The 17,295-nt window shown below is 37.8% G+C and overlaps 2 protein-coding genes across 5 annotated transcripts in view; one reads left to right on the top strand and one right to left on the bottom strand.

The window, feature by feature from the left end:
* Positions 1 to 17,295, bottom strand: part of RUNX2 (RUNX family transcription factor 2) — a 215,397-nt gene that overhangs the window by 176,145 nt on the left and 21,957 nt on the right. The window lies entirely within an intron of this gene.
* Positions 8 to 17,295, top strand: part of SUPT3H (SPT3 homolog, SAGA and STAGA complex component) — a 253,811-nt gene continuing 236,523 nt past the window's right edge. The window contains exons 1-2 of one of the 4 annotated variants that reach the window (XM_058021197.1): positions 8 to 106; positions 10,363 to 10,457. In XM_058021197.1, the coding sequence (XP_057877180.1) occupies positions 10,363 to 10,457 (95 nt within the window). In that variant the 5' untranslated portion in view covers positions 8 to 106. Of the gene's footprint in view, positions 107 to 170; positions 267 to 10,362; positions 10,458 to 17,295 lie in introns of those variants that run through there. The other 3 variants (XM_058021199.1, XM_058021200.1, XM_058021201.1) reach the window with 3 other exon arrangements.

Raw genomic sequence — 17,295 nt, 5'->3', positions numbered from 1 at the left:
GTGGCAGTGGAGGCGGGCGGGGGGAACAGCGCGAAGCCGTCGCCGCTTTTCCGTCCCTCTCGTTTCTCGCCTCGGTCCAGGCAGCGCGTGGAGGGGAAGGACCGAGGTTCAGTGCCTGCCCCTCGCTTTCCCCTCTCGGCTGTCCGCACACGGGGTGGGGGGACCGGGCACCACAAGCTGCTCCCACCTTCCTTCCATCCTTCCTCCCCTGCACATCTCAGCCTCCTCATCCATCCATCCATCCATCCCTAGGGGTGAGCCTTTGAGTGAGTCACCAGAGAGAGCACGCAATTAGAGAGTGTGTTGCTATTAATTAACTTAGCGAGGCTGCTCGTTGTTGGGGCCTTCAGGAGCATTAGCGGGGCGGTTCCTGCCCGCGGTACCTGCGGGGCGGGGGCGCGGGGGGCCCGGGGGCGCGGCGTTTGCTGGTGGCCTTCAGTGTTACCTTGGACCCTGCCCCGTCCCGTTCGCTTTGTCGTCTTGCAACTAATCCAGGAGGTGTTCCTAGGAATTTTTAAATATAATTTTTAAAAATACTCTTTAAAATTATGTGACAGCTTGGCCTGCAGTACACTGTGTACTGCTGGGTGTTGTTAATTTCTTCGTGCCACTCCAATGTTGTGAAATGTGACTAGTTTGTAAATTTCACTTAGAGGAAATGGATTTTGTTTATTTTGCCTGAACAGGTGTGATTCTCTAACTGGAATCCTGTGATACTCCTTATTTGGAGTTGTATGCATTTGGCTGCTCATTCTTGATGAGGAATTTTGGATGCATACATTGCTGCCATAGCTTAATGGTGTTCCTGATATGCCAGAATGTTCTCATAAGGTCTGTAGTGTTCCTTATAAAAAGTATTAGTCCTTACAGAAATTACTGGGAAATGCTAAAAGCCTAGGAATGACAGTCCAGAAGATTATTTCTCTGTGTTAGCTATAAGTGATTTTTCCACTTTAGAATATTTTTATATTTCCTGTTTACTGATCAACTTCTTCTAAGTTCCTAGAAATTGCACAAATGGATGATTTGCAGTCAATGACTGCAAAGCACATATACATGCAAAATAGTGTTTGTGAAATGGGAGCAGGAACCTGATGTTGCAGACAGTGCAAGTTTGCTGTATGGCATTAGTGTTAGTGATTTATTATGAGACACTTGATTTCCTACTAGTGAATCTGCTTCAAGGTTTGCAGCCGTGTTGGTGTTTTGCTAAAATTTTCTTTTGAAGTGTTTTATGTAACTCCCACATCAATCTCTTCCTTGGTACAGGCCTGGCTTTCCTTTTGGCTTAAGGCAGCAGTGCTTACTTGGCAGGATGCAGTGCAGCCACCCTCTCTCCCATTTTGCATATCTTTCTTCACTGTTGGCCAGATCCAAGTGGTGTGGAAGGCAGTGTCAGTCCTTTTGTTGACTTTGGTGGACTTTACACAGGCTCCTATTTGCATGTTACTAATATACAAATCATATTTGTTTTTAGTTTGGTTCCTTTTTATCCTGTGTGTTGTTGCTCTCTAGGTGCGAATGTTGATGGCCAGAAGTAGCATTTCCAACTGTAACAGGATAAAATTAAGTGTTTCTGAAAGCCCTATCTCTGCTTGTGGAAGTTAAAAAAAGTTAGTTTTCAGTTAGATAAAGAGATTCTTAGTTATGATGATTCTGAAGAAAAGCTTGAGGTCTAACCAGAATATGCTGAAACTGCAGGAGGAAAAAGCTCAAAGTTGTGTCTCTGAGAAGTAAACAAGAAATCCTTTAGTGGCATTTAACTTGTGATTTTTAAATCTATGGATTTGAAGACTTTTTTTTTAAGGTTTCACAGGATTCTGTGGCTTTAGAGCCTCTGACTGTCATAACCAGCTGCATGACTCTCCTGGGCTCAGTTCTGGGTAGCACAAAACTGTTTGAGAGTTGATTAGTCAATTAGTAGCTTGTCAGCATAAGCAAACTGTAATTTAGCAGGCTACAAGCGTTTTAAGAATTGCCTGGGTACAACAGCGTAGAGCAGCATTGTTCAGGTCGTTGGTGCTGTTCTGCCGTGATGCCCTCGGGCAGTGAGACCAGCTAGACGGTGTCTTTCTAGGTCATCACTCACTGCAAGGGTGTTCTAAGGCAGCGGGCCAAGCCCAGGCAGCCTAATTATACCGTAGAAAATAACTGAGTTAATGCTCTTGTTGCAGTTGTGAAATACCCAAATGTGCAGATAGACAAGCATGTAAAGAAAAGGAAATTTGTTAGGCCTATGTTCTCATGGAACCGTGCAGTGGTGACTCAGTTACAAGCTTATCTGGAGCTGATCAAAAAAATCTGCCTGTCAAAGGTACTGAAAATGGCATTGATCTGCTATCTGTATTTCAGGTACTTGGCATTCCTAGTGCTATGTGGAGTCATTATTAATTTTAAGTAATCGTAGTAAGTGTTCTTTTGCAAGCTATCACAGGTGAAATTTCTATTTATAAATAATCTTTGGCTTTTCTTTAGCCCTGTATTTTGCATATGTTTGAAGTATCGTGTTTGATTACAATCAGACTTTCACAGAGTCGGCTGCAAAGTTTCTAGTTCACACAGCTCCTTAAGCCATCACAGAAGTAGCAGCAATGGATAAAAGGGGCCAAGAGCTTGGAAGATGTGATTTCCAATAGACTTTTGCTGAAATGTAGGCCTTTTTACTTGAAATGTCACTCAAACATATGATTTTTTAAGGCATTTAATAGTGAAGAGCTCTATTGATAATTCTTCTGATTTCTCCCAGGTATACCTCAGTACTGAGCTTAATGTTTATTTCTGAGTAAACAAGAATGCATTTTAGCAGGAACTTTCTGGATATCATATGTGACAATAACATCTGTGAAGGGGGTTGGGTGGCCTGAATGTTACATGTTTTTAGACCAACTTCTAAAGATCTGATTTTCATGCTTTGGCCTATATTAAAGCCATGGCTGTTTTTCCTGTAGTTTTACTTGAATTAAATGTTGAATAGATGAACAACAGTGGAAGTAGATGTTTTCTCCTCCAGAGAATTTATAGTGACAAGCACTGATTTCTGCAACAAGAACAGCCCTACAATAAGAATTGGAATATATTTTTTTATAATCTTAGCTATAGATTTGGCTGCTCATTCTTGATGAGGAATTTTAGATACATATGTTAATGCCATAACTTGATCATATTTCTGATATGCTAGAATATTCAATTAAGGTCAGGGTGGACCTATATTATGAAATGATTTTAATTGTATATCACATGGTGAATCAAACACAGCTCAGGGTGATATGAGAGGAGAAGGGTTGATGTAATCAGTGTGATAGGTTGGGAAGATGCCATTTTAAAAGGAGGTGAAGGTTTAGACAGAAAGTTATACCAAGGAAAATACAGTTTAAAGGTAATGAAAACTTGGTTATGCTTCACAGAAAATCCACCTCTGTTAGTAAACCCTTAAATTTTAATTTACTTTAAATGGAACTAAAGACAGATGGGGACCCATGCACACTAAAGGAGTTGCATGCTGGCCAAAGAGCAGTGAAACATATTGATGGGGCTAACCTGACCTCTGCATATTAATACAGGAATGCTTTACTTGTCAGAAAAAGCAAAATACTGAGCAAGTCATAACTGGGCCTTGTTCATCCTTACATGCTGACCTGTGAGCACACCTTGGGTTTGCTTCACTGAAAATCACCAGTGGCTCCCATGGGGAGGTCATGACCACTGAATTGCATCTCTATACAATTATTAAATCATTCATATAGAATGTTTGCAATACCAGTGTATTAAGAAAAAACAACTGTAAGTTGAAATAAATGCAGGGTTATAGGAGTCAGATTCTGGAAGCTGTGAGAACTTGGCTGTTAGTTTCAGGTTGTTTGGTCTTTACACTGTTTTCTTAAATCATTTTTAGGAAGGAAGGAAAAAGTCATTTGTGCCTAATTTGCAGTGCTATTAACTGCCAGTGTGGCACAAAGCTCTGCAAAAAAGTGTGCACATTCAGTTCAGAGGGAGGTGAGTGTATATATTAGATTCATTTTGCCTGCTTCCTTGTTAAAAACAAATGTGTGACTTCTAGAGAAGGACAGAGCTCTGATGAGACTGGAGTTGGAAACTCTGGGAAGCGTTTGTAAACACCTCCAGATGGGAAGGCAGAGCTCTCTCATGTAAAATTCTTCTCTGTATTTCCCAGTCTCAAATAAAACAGTCACATCTGTGTATTAGTATTCTTTCAGCAGTCCAGACCATTCTGTGGTCTGGTTCAGAAGAAGCTTTAAGTAATTGTCATGTCTAACATGGGGATGGACAAATAATAGCTTCAAGTATGAAGACATGCAGAGTCATTTTGAGTAAAACACAGCAGTTGTTGCACACAGTGGAGTCAGAAGGTTTTATTTTAATCTGAGGTTGGTTTAGTGACTTTTCTTTCCTTGCTAAGTCAGTGAGAAAGTTGTGCTTGTTTACTGCTTTCATGTAAGTAAAAGTAATGCACAAGGACACCAGGAAGGATTATTTTATCTTAAGGGATGTTGAACAGGACAGTTCTAAAGATAAAATCATCAGGATATGTGTTATTCTTTGGATGAAAATCCACACCTACGTGTATTAGAAGATTTTTTTTACCTGTTGCTATCAGCCATGCATGTTTCTTCTCTAACTTCTACATGGGAATGAATGATTTAATTGCCTTTTAAATGGCCAGGGGAAATTATGTTCAGTTGTATTCCTTGTATTCGTGTGGGCTTTCTAAGCATGTTCTGTTCCAAGAGGGTGTCATGGTTAAAGATGAGATGCTTATTTGTCTGGGTGGTGAAAGCTGGGCTGTGCATTGACAGCTATAAGATGAATTTTTCTTTCTGGTATTCAGTTTAAAATAAAACTACCCCAAGAATCTGGTCTATCAAGTAATAAATGGAAGCAGCAGCAGCAGATGTAATGTGTTATCCTTAGAATGAATAGTGCATGCATTCTGCTTTGTGGTACTTTGTTAATTAATTAAAAATGAAAGAAAGCTGAGATTGCAGCCTGAGCTTTGAACAATATTCTTGTGTGCAGACCTGGTGCAGATGTGTCCCTGCCTGCCCACAGGTTGTTTTTAATCCTGTATTTGGCCTGGCTGTTCCCTGGAAGTTTGTGTCTTTATCTGCTTGGCTTTTTAAGATGCTGTGCTTAGAGAATATCAAAGTTATTCATCCTATTTCCTGTAAGCAAAAACATTTCTTATTTGTTGCCCATAAAGCTGGTAGTTTTGACCTGAACAGGTTAGAGGATGATAAAGTAATTTCACTGTATACTATCAGTCATTATTTTGTTAATCCTAGATCACACATGCACTGTGCTTATCTGAGACCCTTTAGAGTGTTTCTAGTTCCAGCCTGCTAGAACAGCTCAGGAGTACTAAAGGATTTCACACTTTGTGTTTTAATTTTCAGTTAATTTGTGCTGCTGGGAGAGTGGGTGACAAGCAAAACAGTGTATGTGCTCTTGCATTTGGTTATGGGGTATTGGGTGTTTTTTAACTTTCTCTTATTTTTTATAAGAGTTTTGAGCATACACTCAGCCAGTCTTGCATGTGTTCAGCAGGGTTATGGTGTGTTTTTGTTTTTTAAAAGAAGAGCAATAACAAAAATCTGTATTTCCTGTAGTTAATTAAGTTCTTACATCTCCAGTCCTGGAAGACTCTTATCCTATACCTTCTTGTCAGCTGGTGAGGCCCTGAAATACTCAGTGGTAACAGACTAGTTGATCTAATTACTCTGAAGTAGAGGGTGTGGAAACAAAGGCATTAATTTTGATTTTGTGTTAATTCTTAGTTATATTGGTTTTTCTTTCCTTCTTTTTTGTTTGACTTTATAGAAATGAAAATTTGTCAGTCTTTAAATTTTTGCATGGTTTTAGGTTATATGGAAATGTATTTATGAAAAGACTGATGTGATAACCATGTTAGATGTATGCTTGATGAATTAGATCATTGTAATGGTAACTTCTACTCTGTGTTATTCAGTGTAAAATTTTTCGCAGAGATGCTGCTACTTTTTTGTAATCCTGCACTTTCTTTAGCCTATAAACAGATATCAGAGAGAATCCACAAATTCACATTTGTTTTAAACTGACCCAGTACAAATTTAGATTTTTTTTTCCCCTATGGTGAAGTGAAAACTGTATTACTATTAACTTTTGCTCTTCCTGAGTGAGTTTAGATCAGTTTAGATCAGCTGTCAGTCTGTCTGTTAGAGGACTGTCCTGTGGTGACTGTCTGGGTGCATCTTTCTCCTCGATCTTCGGTGACATTTCAGCTGTGGGGATTGGTGGAAGTGTCTGAGTAGTGTCTCAAAAGCCTTGACTGAGTCTCTGCTGTTCAGCCTGGAGAAGGGGAGACCTCACAGCACCTTCCAGTACCTAAAGGGGCTCCAAGAGAGCTGGAGAGGCTGTGCAGTGATGGGACCAGGGGGAATGGCTTGAAGCTGAAACAGGGAGGTTAAGATCAGACAAAGAGCAGTCCTTTGTTGTGAGGGTGGTGAGGCACTGGAACAGAGGAGTGGTGTCAGCCCTGTCTCTGGAAGTGTCCAAGGCCAGCTTGGATGGGGCCCTCAGCAATGTGAAAAAAAGATGGCCCTGTACAAGGCAGGGGGTTTTTATATATGCATTTACATGTTAATATAGGATATTGCCTAAGTGTATAACCCTTACATCATCTTTTAGGAGCACTTGAATTCCAATTTTTATGTCTCTGAGCTGGGTCTTGAATGAATACATGGGTTATACAGATCACTTATTGATTGTAGGAAGTTAGTGTAAATTAATATTGCTTGGTGGCTTCAGAGTGAATATGAATATGAAGGAGGGTTATGAAACAGAAATCTACCCAGGTATCTTACTGTGGTGAGAGGGATGGGCCTAAACCTGATGAGAAATGACTTAAAATTTGTTTCCCTCAACTGATAATTTATGTTCTGCTGATTCATATGGAACAAATGTTTTCTGTTATGACTCTTCAATGTAAAAGACATAGAGATTACAGTAGATGCTTTTAAACATTTATGTTAGTGTTTATATATACCTTTGAATGTGTGTATTTTACTATGCATTTGGTTGCAATGTTTTACTTAGGAGAAAAGTATTTATAAAAGCTGAGCCTACTTGAATAGGAACTCAAAATTACCAGTCCAAATAGTGTTAATCAGAAGTTATCTTCTTGCTAGAGTTCATGATTAAAATGCAGCACATTGAAATAATCTGTGACTTAATCTGAACATCTGAATTCATTTTATAGAATATGGCAAACAGCTGCATTTCAGTTTGGAGCTAAAACAAATACAGTATATCGACCCATTGAAGATCACTGTAGGCTTTTCAGTTTCATGATAGCTGTACTTACTGAAGAAAATTTATTTGAGAGCGCTTCTGCTTTTGAATTATCTTTTATTTTATTTTATTTTTTTTTAATGTCCGGAAGAAAGGAAATAGAACATACGGAGGATGGGGCTTTGATGTGTAAAGAAGTTAATTATCTAAACCATCAAACAAAATGTGGGCTGTGGAAGTAATTATTGTAAAGGGTCTGATGAAGCCTGACAAGCTGTTGGTTTTTTATGTCAAGAAAATGCTGTACACCTGCTTGATTTGAAAGTTAAATTGTTTGGTTGCAGTAGGAGGACTCAAGTTTGTAGTGAGGCAGTAGCTGATAAGCTTTCAAGCCACTGAGATGTAAAGTCTTCAAATTTTTTCAATTGAACTGTTCTTGTCCACTTGGAAGGCAGGAAGCTAAGAAAGGATTTGCTCTAGAATAGGACATGCACAAATCACAGGTCATATGCTGTGAGGAGGCAGCTGTGGAATTGGGCCCCATGGTTTTTGGGAATTTTGGGAGAATGTTTCATAAATTAGCAGAACAGAACCTCATAGATAAAGCACAATCTCTCTCATGAATGTTCAAAGAAAATAGTTATATGCTTCAAGTGATGTAATTAGTTTTAAAAAGCTCTAAATTAAAAAAAAAAAACCCTCCTTAAATCTTTGAACATTATTCACTTTTTAATGAATACACTGTTCTCTATTTAGGAATATTGGTACTGTGGCATTGAATATAAAAATATAGCTACTAAAATTAATCCTAATTGCTCCCAATGAAGTGATGGTCAATCAAATACTTATAAATTTCTAAATCTTTAGGCTGTTTCTGCTATGGTAGGTGCAGAGACAGCTTCATCTTAACTCTCTTCCATGGATATATGGAGCTTTTCTATAAATACTGGCACCTTTCTTTGTTAAAGAGGGTTTTTACTTGTTTTTTATTTTTTAAATTCACAAATTTACTGACTGTTTAGGTTAGATGACTGGTAACTGCTGATTATGGCAGGATCCTGACAACAGTTTAGCCTTGTGTGTAACTACTCATGTGATTAAAATCAGACTTGAGTGGGAGTAAACTTGTGATTCAAGTTACACATGTGCGTAAGTGCTTGCAGGATGGAGGACCTAAATTAGAATCTGCCTGAAGATGAACTGAAGTCTGATAATCTACATGAAAGCATTAATAAAAAATTAAACTTATGACACCAAGCTGGGTGGGGTAGGGAGGCTGTACAAAGGGATCTGGAAGGGCTGGATTAATTGACCAAGGCCAGTTTTATGAGGTTCAACAAGTTCAAGTGCTGGATGCTGTATTAAATAACAATAACCTGGTGCAGTGCTGCAGACTGGGGCAGAGTGGCTGAAAAGCTGCTCAGTTTTGAAAGGACCTGGGGGTGCTGGTCAGCAGCAGCTGAGCTGTGGAGCCAGCTGTGCCCAGGTGGGCGAGAAGGCCAAAGGCACCTGGGCTGTACCAGCCATGGTGTGGCAGCAGGGCCAGGGCAGTGACTGTGACTGTCCCCTGTGCTGGGCGCTGCTCAGGTCACCTCCAGGGCTGGGCCCAGTTCTGGGTCCCTCAGTTCCAGAGGGACATTGAGGGGCTGGAGCGTGTGCAGGGAAGGGAACAGAGCTGGGGAAGGCTCTGGAGCACAGGTCTGAGGAGGAGCAGCTGAGGGAGGTGGAAAGGGGCTCAGCCTGGAGAAAAGGAGGCTCAGGGGGGACCTTGTGGCCCTGCACAGCTCCCGACAGGAGGGGACAGCCAGGTGGGGTTCTGCTTTTCTCTTGTGTACAAAGCTGTGGGAGGAGAGGAAACAGCCTCAAATCGTGCCAAGGGAGGTTCAGATATTGGGAAAAGCTTCTTGACAGAAAGGGTGGTCAAACATTGGAACCGACTGCCCTGGGAAGTGGTAGAGTGGATTTCTATTCTAGAAAACAATCTTATCCTTTGAAATTTGAAATGGAGAGAGATAGAATCTCTTACAGAACAGCTAGCTATAGCAGTATAAAGTTTTTATGGTCACTACTACTAATATGCAAGAAATGAGCAGTACAACTCAGCTGATACTAGTGTGTAGCAAACTGGAAGACTAAGAAATATAGAGAGAATAAATTTTGTTTATCAGGGGACTTACACAGTATGCAGTTTGTATTAATTTTTTTGAAGGGAAAATTTTTTTCTCCCCTGTCCATATTAATGGCATTTTCCGTAATATTTAGCTTAGTCGGTCCTTTAGTAAATTTAATTATTTTTTAAAATTAAATAGCTCAAAGCCATTTGATGCAGAGACCCTGTAGCCACACGCTGCTACAATTTGACTTGTGTATTATTAAAGAGGAAAATGTAGATTTATTAATTACTTCATAGAATATAAGGAAAATATAAGCAAATCCTGGATTTGCTTTGGAGTTCTTGAACGAGATATTTATATAGAAAAGCTGTAAAATACTTTGTGTAAAGATACTACCTTCAGAGCTATGAGTACTTTGATGGTGGTTGGGTCTCACTCTTTCTAATGCATTTCTGTTTTAAGAATTTGTGTGTGTGTAGGAGGTGTTTTATAATGGAAGTTTCTGATCTCTGTGCTCGTAAAGTTTTAGCTGGCTTTTTGTGAGAATCACTTTGGCCTTGTTGGAGATGGTGTGGGTATGATGTACTGGTGGTTAGGATATGCAGGAATATAAGAGGATGATTGGGCAACAGAAATTCTGGTGTCTGGGAATACCATCTATTCCAGAGAAGTGGTGTTTTTATTTTAATGCTTTTAAACATTGGTACTTTTTAGGATACTTCTAAATCGTTATTTTAGAAATAGTATGTTTCCAGTACTTTGGTTACAGTAAACATCAACTCAAGCTTTCTGTTCCCTCACATAGGCTTCTTTTTTTGCATGCAGACCCTTTACCTTCCACGTTACTCCAAGTATTTTTTCTTCCTTTTAAATACCTAGTGTGAAGCATACATCTCTTGGATGTGTGCTCTCTTGGAAATGAAATACAAGTGTTGTAACTGGTGTTATTTCTTTGTTTGCCCAGATGAGCAGCACCGTGGCCAGCCCGATGTCGGCAGTTGCCTCTTCAAGCAGTGGAAGAAGATCAACAAGCTTTACACTTGAATTGCAGAGTATGATGTGAGTACTCAGTCAAACTATCTGGCAGCATCTGCATTGTGTATTCATCTTTTAGCTGATGTCTTAGAATGTGTGAGTAAGGGTGATGGAGGGAAGAAGAACAGGTGTTAGTGATGGAGCTGTTAGTGTTTTACTTCTGATTTGTAAAACATTCAGAGATGACTTGAGTAAATAAAACCCACATCCTCTATTGAAAGGAGAGTAAATGCTGCTGAGTAAAGAAATGTTTTTTTAATATTTGCTTTAGAAGTCTTTGGAGTCCTGTATTTCTCAGCCCTTCATCAAAGAAAGCTAGATTTCCTGTTGTCATAGATATGTTTTTAAATAAATACTTTTTATTAACATCCTTCAGTGCTAATACAGAGAGATAAATTGCTGAGGTCATAATATTGATGATGAAATTATGATATGGAATGCTTATAAATAACTGGGGTTTGCCAGACAGGAAGTAATTTGTTAGAAAAAGAAGTTATTCTTTCAAATGAACACTGATTCTCAGAAACACAGATTCAAGCTGTGATATTATATGATTTTGTAATTTGGTGGTGAGAGTAAAAGCTGTGCTGCTTCTAGTCATGTGTTGTAGGTTTGCCTTTGCTGTTGTATAACAATTTCTCACCTGATTTACTGAATGGGCAGTAGATACATAAGGAGTTACTTGTCTCCATTTAAATTCTACAAAGAGTTCCCTTTGCAAAAGTGAACGATGCAATTTGTTTTCATGTAAGTGTTTTGAGATCACTAGATTGTTGTCTGATGGATAATGAGATACCTTCCACTGAGAGTATTTTTCAGTATAATGTGAATAGGAGTGTTGCCTTGTGCATTGAATCTTGCAATATAGATGAGTACATTGTGACAGACCCAGTGTTCTACTGTATTCAGTTTTCTTTGGATAGAGTAATATTACTGCACTCTCTTCTTCAAGAGAATTCTGTTCGCAAATTCTTCACATCTATTGAGGTCACCTATTCTGAAAAATACAACTATTGTTCTTGGTTAAGAAAAACAGCTGTAACTGTATATAAAAAACAAAACTTCAGAGTCAAATCCTGTGCATCAGTTTGGATCAGTATCTGGGAAGCCTGCATTTTATTGGATTGTGGACTTCCTGATAAAGTGTTTTGAAACTCCCCTTCCCCGCCAGTGTACACACGATTCTGTCAGAATGTAGAAGTTATTGTTGGCCATATAAATGGAAGGAATAGATATTTTCCTTTTGCTTCAGAACTGGTGCAGTTATCCTTTGAAAGCTGTGCAAACAGATCATCTGTGCTCCAAAGTAACATATTTCACAGCTTCATTAAACTAGTAGGAACTGAGGAAATTCCTTGACTGCAGTGAGCACATTGAAACTTAAATTTTTATTGTTTGCTGTGGAAAAAAAGAGGACACTTTTGAAAATGATAGAGTGCCAGGGATGAACCATGCAGAAAAAAAAGACAACTGTTTCCTTTGGCCAGGGCCATAAAATGAAGTTATGCCTTTAAAAGAACTTTCTGTGCTCTGACAGAAGCTGACATTTTTTATAAACGATGTGATTTAGGAAGTTACGGATTCTCCCGTTTAGGCAATTTATAACAGATTCTTGCTGACATCTTAAGATCCTGGGAAATAGCTAAGACTGGAGCAATGCAGTGCAAAAAAGGTAACATCTTCTTAAAGAAAAGAAAATAGAGGCTATTTCTGCCTAATTTCTTATTGTCAAGAGATGGGTTAGCTGTTTGCTATAGTTTTCAGGGAGTAATATGAAGAGTTTAACTTCAATTGGCCCTGCCTTTCTCAACAAAACATGTGCAGCAAGAAGATGAACTTTTGAGAAATAAGTCAAATAGAGACATTAAGTGCTAATCCAGAATGTCATGTAGTAGTTTATGTTGCTTTAAAAAATGTGCTGTTGGATTCTAGGCATTTAAAAGGCAGAAAGAAGAGAAAGTCTATTTGGAGTAAAACATCAAATCCTGTTGTAATTCAGTGGCAAGATCTGGAAATCTCTGGATAAGAATACTCATGGTCTGAAGATGGTATCTTTGATTAGTGTATAATTTACAGCACAGAAGTGTTGCGCCAGCGTTTGATTCCATGGAATGCTTAAATTTACATGTAATGTTAAGCTTGTGAGTAATCACATTTAAGGTGAGGAGGTTATTCATATGCTACATCTTTTACATACACTACACCTATTTCTGAACCATGGCACTGGAAGGGAATGAACTGAATCCTGTTTTAGAATTGTGTTTTTATTATAAGCTCAGAAGGGTTTTTCTGATTTATTTGAGAAGGCAAGAAATACGTAGGAGTCTTTAAATCATAGAATACTGCAAAAAAAGCTGTGTCAAAATGTGTACAACTTTTTCACTGTATACATAGATACTTTACTAATGAAATGATTCTGTTTGTGCTTTAAGAATATTTAAGATATGTCCTTGGATTTGAAGAAAATTCTGTGTTTGAGAAAAGAATCTGGTTTGTATGATGCCTAAATAGTACTGTGTAATTGGTGATACTGCATGTGCTGATTACCTTATGAAGAATGCTTCTTAATCAGATTGTCACAAATCATCCAAACACAAGTCAATTTGCAGTGCACTACCTTTTGCATAGTTACATTTGCCTTTTAATTGTTTCGACCTTGGAATTAAATTATATTTATGTTATACTAATTTAAAAGAGAAAAGTGCTATGTAGAGCTTACTTCAACTTCTACATCCTTTATTTGTATTTGGATTTTTTATTATGGTACCATGGAGTATACAGCAGTAGATGTTAATAATTTCAAAGAAGAGTTTTCAGTACGTCTAGTGCATTTTGCTGAGGTTTGTTTTACTTAACTTTGGCTGATCTACAGCCTGTTTCTAAACTAACTGCTCATGTTAGGTGGGTTGCACTTAAATTACATTTCTGCCCAGTAGATTCACAACCATGTTGATTTCACTGTAGCCATTAAAATTCATAATTTGGTAGAGATCATCTATTTTCTAGTATAAGCACTACTTGCAGAGTGAATTTCTGGAAACCATGACAGTCTAAAGACTTACCTTGAGCAATTTGCAGCTACACAGGGAGGTTTTTATCTCCCCTCAGTAAGTTATCTTAGCTATTTACAAAAATTTTAATTACTGTGATCTGAAGTTTCTTAATTAGCTTTTGTGGTATGCTTCATACCAAAAATCAAAATTTGATGGTATAAGATTGTAAGGATAAATTGTAATGGTGAAAGTATTGAGGAAAACAATGCTTTAATTTGGTTTAAATCTTTCTGGTTATTGACTGTATTTGGTTATTAAAACAATAATGTGCATTGCTATGATATCAAATTACTGCTCCTTATTGATTGTGTCTTTCTAGACAGTAAGAATGTGTTCAGGTATTTCAAATGCAGTTCCTACTCATCTTCCTCTAGCTTGTAGCTTACACTCACCTTTGTTACACTTCTGTGTTGTGTTAGTGTGTAATAGAGATACTAATAAATTCTTCATATTCCCTTTTTCTTTATGAATATATTATTCACAATATAGTTATTTTTTTTTAACATTCAGCGAATTATGGGAGAGACTTGGTAAGAATTTGGGCCAGTTCTTAAATCTTTAGTTTATTATGACTCTTTGAACCTGTCTCCTCGACTCTTGGGATAGTTACATGATCTCTTTTACTAAAGCATTTGAATAGTTTTATAATATTGTCAATAATATTTCCTATTTTAGACTGGGCAGTAAATAGTGGCTCTAGACCTCTGGTCACTTAAGGAGTATCTGGAATAAACATATTTTTATTTCAGGCTTGCAAACACTGCATGGTATTTTTTTTTTCTGTATACAGCATGAGTCATGAAATACACTATTTATTACCTTTTGCAACCTTGAAAATTTGTCAATAAATAAATTGTCTTTGGGGGTTTTACTTATTTAGGATTTCTCATCCATTCTGAGATGACAACATCTTAAAGAATATCATGCTAAATTTTTGAATGTGCAATGAAATAACAGGAAGCATGGCCTCTGAACTGGTGTGTCCTCCTGCCAATGTATTTGGATAACCTCTGCTAGCTTGAGTAGGATTACAGTTTGTTCACCATTGAATCCCTGGAAGAGCTCATTGATTTCTTCTAGTATCTGATGCTAAAGTTATTTTCATGTGCAGAAGTGAAAATTCTGTTTGATAACAGTAGTTCTTATGTACGGTAAAACAATGTTTTCTTATCAGCTAGAAAGTTCAGGGAACTTGTTGCTCAGTGCTGAAGAAATGCCCACTCCATGTAGCAGTAAAGAAATGCTGTGATTGAGGAGCTGTGCTTTGCTAGACAGGTTTGTGTTTGTGTGTTAATCCAGTTGTGAATACAATAATCACCCAAATACTTCCAGTTACTCCCGTTACATGCTAACTAAAAAAATATAGGCAATATGCATTTCGGGCTGTTTACATTGAACATTTTACCCAAAGGGTTTCACTGTGTGACTAAAATACATTCTCTGATTTCTAGATACTATACAAAATCTTTGCCATTCTTGCTAGCTGTTAAGGTCAGCTGGCTACTGGGTTTTTGATAAACATCTATGTTTGTTATCTACTCATCAAAACACAAATGGCTTTCTTGCATCTCTTTGTGACAATGGGTTTGTTGCTGCAAGTCCAGTTTACATTTGTTAAACTATGCCCTTGATTATTTTGTGGTTTTATTCTTTTATTTTTGTCTTACATCTAAATGTGTCAGCTTGACTCGCCCTGTGAGGCAGATACGAATGTGGGAACTGCCATTTCCCTCATGCCAGGTTCCTCATGAGGTTTCACCTCATGCCAGGTTCAGTTCTTCCTCAGGAAAAAGTTTTTAGAGTGTTGGCTTTTGTATGTCTTAGGTTTCATGGAATGCTGAGCTCATGCAGACCTTGATTCTGCTTGAAACAAGTAAATGATTATAGAGACTAGGAAGTTATGCTGAATAGACAGTCTAGATGATTGTTTTTAATAAAATAGTCCAGAATTTGTCTAGCACAAAAGAAGCATGTGCTTGAGCTGAAGTTAGTAATTATTTATTATATCACGCTGTATGATGAGATATGGTAGTATTCACACTGCCCTGCTGTGACTGATACCTTATGGCTTCTTTTGGTTGTTTGTTTATCCATCTTTGCTGTGAAGTTGATCAGTAAAATCATCTGACTTTGGATAGTTCGTTTGGCATGATGATGGAAGAAAACATCAGTAATGACCTGGCTGAGGGAGCGCTTTGGTTAACCAAACTGTAATTTGGGACTGCAAAGAATTTCTCTATTCTGTCCCATACTTGTTTACCATATTTGAACCCAGAATTGTGCTGAGATTGCACTGTTTAAAAATAAATAACCAGTTTAGCCTACTGAGCTGCAACCCTTCCCTGCAAATACGCAGGGAGCACTTTTCCCCTTGGGTAGAGATGATGGAAGGGCAGTGGCAGCAGATGTAGTACGTGGTTATCAGATCATGTGTGGCTGTTCCTGTCTACCTCATTAAATACATGAGGCAAGAGTGGTATGAGATAGAAAACTAGGGCCAGAACTAAGTTTTCCTTTTATAGGTAGGATGAAATACAGGAAGGAAATTCATTAGAGAGAAATTACTACGGCTTTTTCTGATGCGGATGTGGTATTTTGAAGCTTTTAAAGGCAGAGTCTCCTCTTTGCACAGCACTTAGCTCAACAGGATTTTGCTGAGGAGGCCTGATAGGGTTTGCAGAACTGTTAATAAAAGATGTAAGAGCTGAAATGGAGTGAGTTTTAAGAAAGCTAAAAATTCATTTTTCAGGCTTCCATATTTCAGTACTGCATTTAAAGTGTAGTTATTTTAGGCCTCTCTTTTGTAATAGCAGAGTTTCATTTTACCTTTTAGTAGCAGAGTTCACTTGAAATACAACCTGAACTTGACCTTATTAGTGTCAGACAGTCTGAAAAACACTAATTTTATCTCTTGCTTCTTTCTCTTTGTTTTTGCTGAGTATCCTGTCCCTATTTATGAAAAAGCAAGAGGTGATGGAGGATCTTAATTAACATCTTGAGCAGTACACACACATAGAGCAAAGAAATTGTTGAGTGTCTCTGCAGAATTATGAAGGAACGTTTCTGCGAATAATTTAAAAATTACATTTGTACTCAGTCTGAAAAAGAAACACGAGAAGGATGTTTTTATGAGGGAAGACTGGAGATATTAATCGGGGTAACAGCTTTTTCTATAAACAGAATTAGCTGAAGTTTAGCATTAGTCTGGGTTATGTGTGTCTTGTGTTTCTGCTCTACTAGTACTTTATTTTTCTCTTGTCAGTTCAAAGTTAATGTAAGTTTTGCAGTTCATTTGTGAAATAAGTTTTGCTAGTATGAGAACAGTTTCTCTAAATTTACTGTGTCCTCAGTTCTGCTCAGTTTGTTCTGAGTTGCATACAGCTTCTCAAGCTTCCTGTGTTTGAAATTTTGTTTTGAATTGAAATATTTTAAGATATATGGTTCCAGGATTTTGAGCTTAGATTCCTGAAACTTTCTGGGTTCAGGTTTTGACAGGTTGCTTTAAGGTATCATCTAGTACCTAAGTAAAAGATTATAAAATTTGGAAACGATTACCATACTTGAGTGAAGACATACATGTTGTAACCAAATACTGATTAAGCCATAAATTAATATGATAATTAAATTCAGCATTTTAAAACTTTTTTTATTTCCCTAGTGTAATAAATTATAATACATTAGTTCTAACAGACTGAACCTGAAAATCCAGTTTAGCTGTAGCTGTGACCCTAACTGGCAGATGCTGCTGAAATCTTTAAATTGCAGCTTCTTGCATCATTTTCAATCTGTTTGTTTTAGTCACATTAATT

Source organism: Melospiza georgiana, chromosome 3 (assembly GCF_028018845.1).
Source record: "Melospiza georgiana isolate bMelGeo1 chromosome 3, bMelGeo1.pri, whole genome shotgun sequence".
Lineage (NCBI taxonomy): Eukaryota > Metazoa > Chordata > Aves > Passeriformes > Passerellidae > Melospiza > Melospiza georgiana.
Note: the sequence above shows the minus strand (reverse complement) of the source record. Positions and strands in the feature narration are given on the sequence as shown.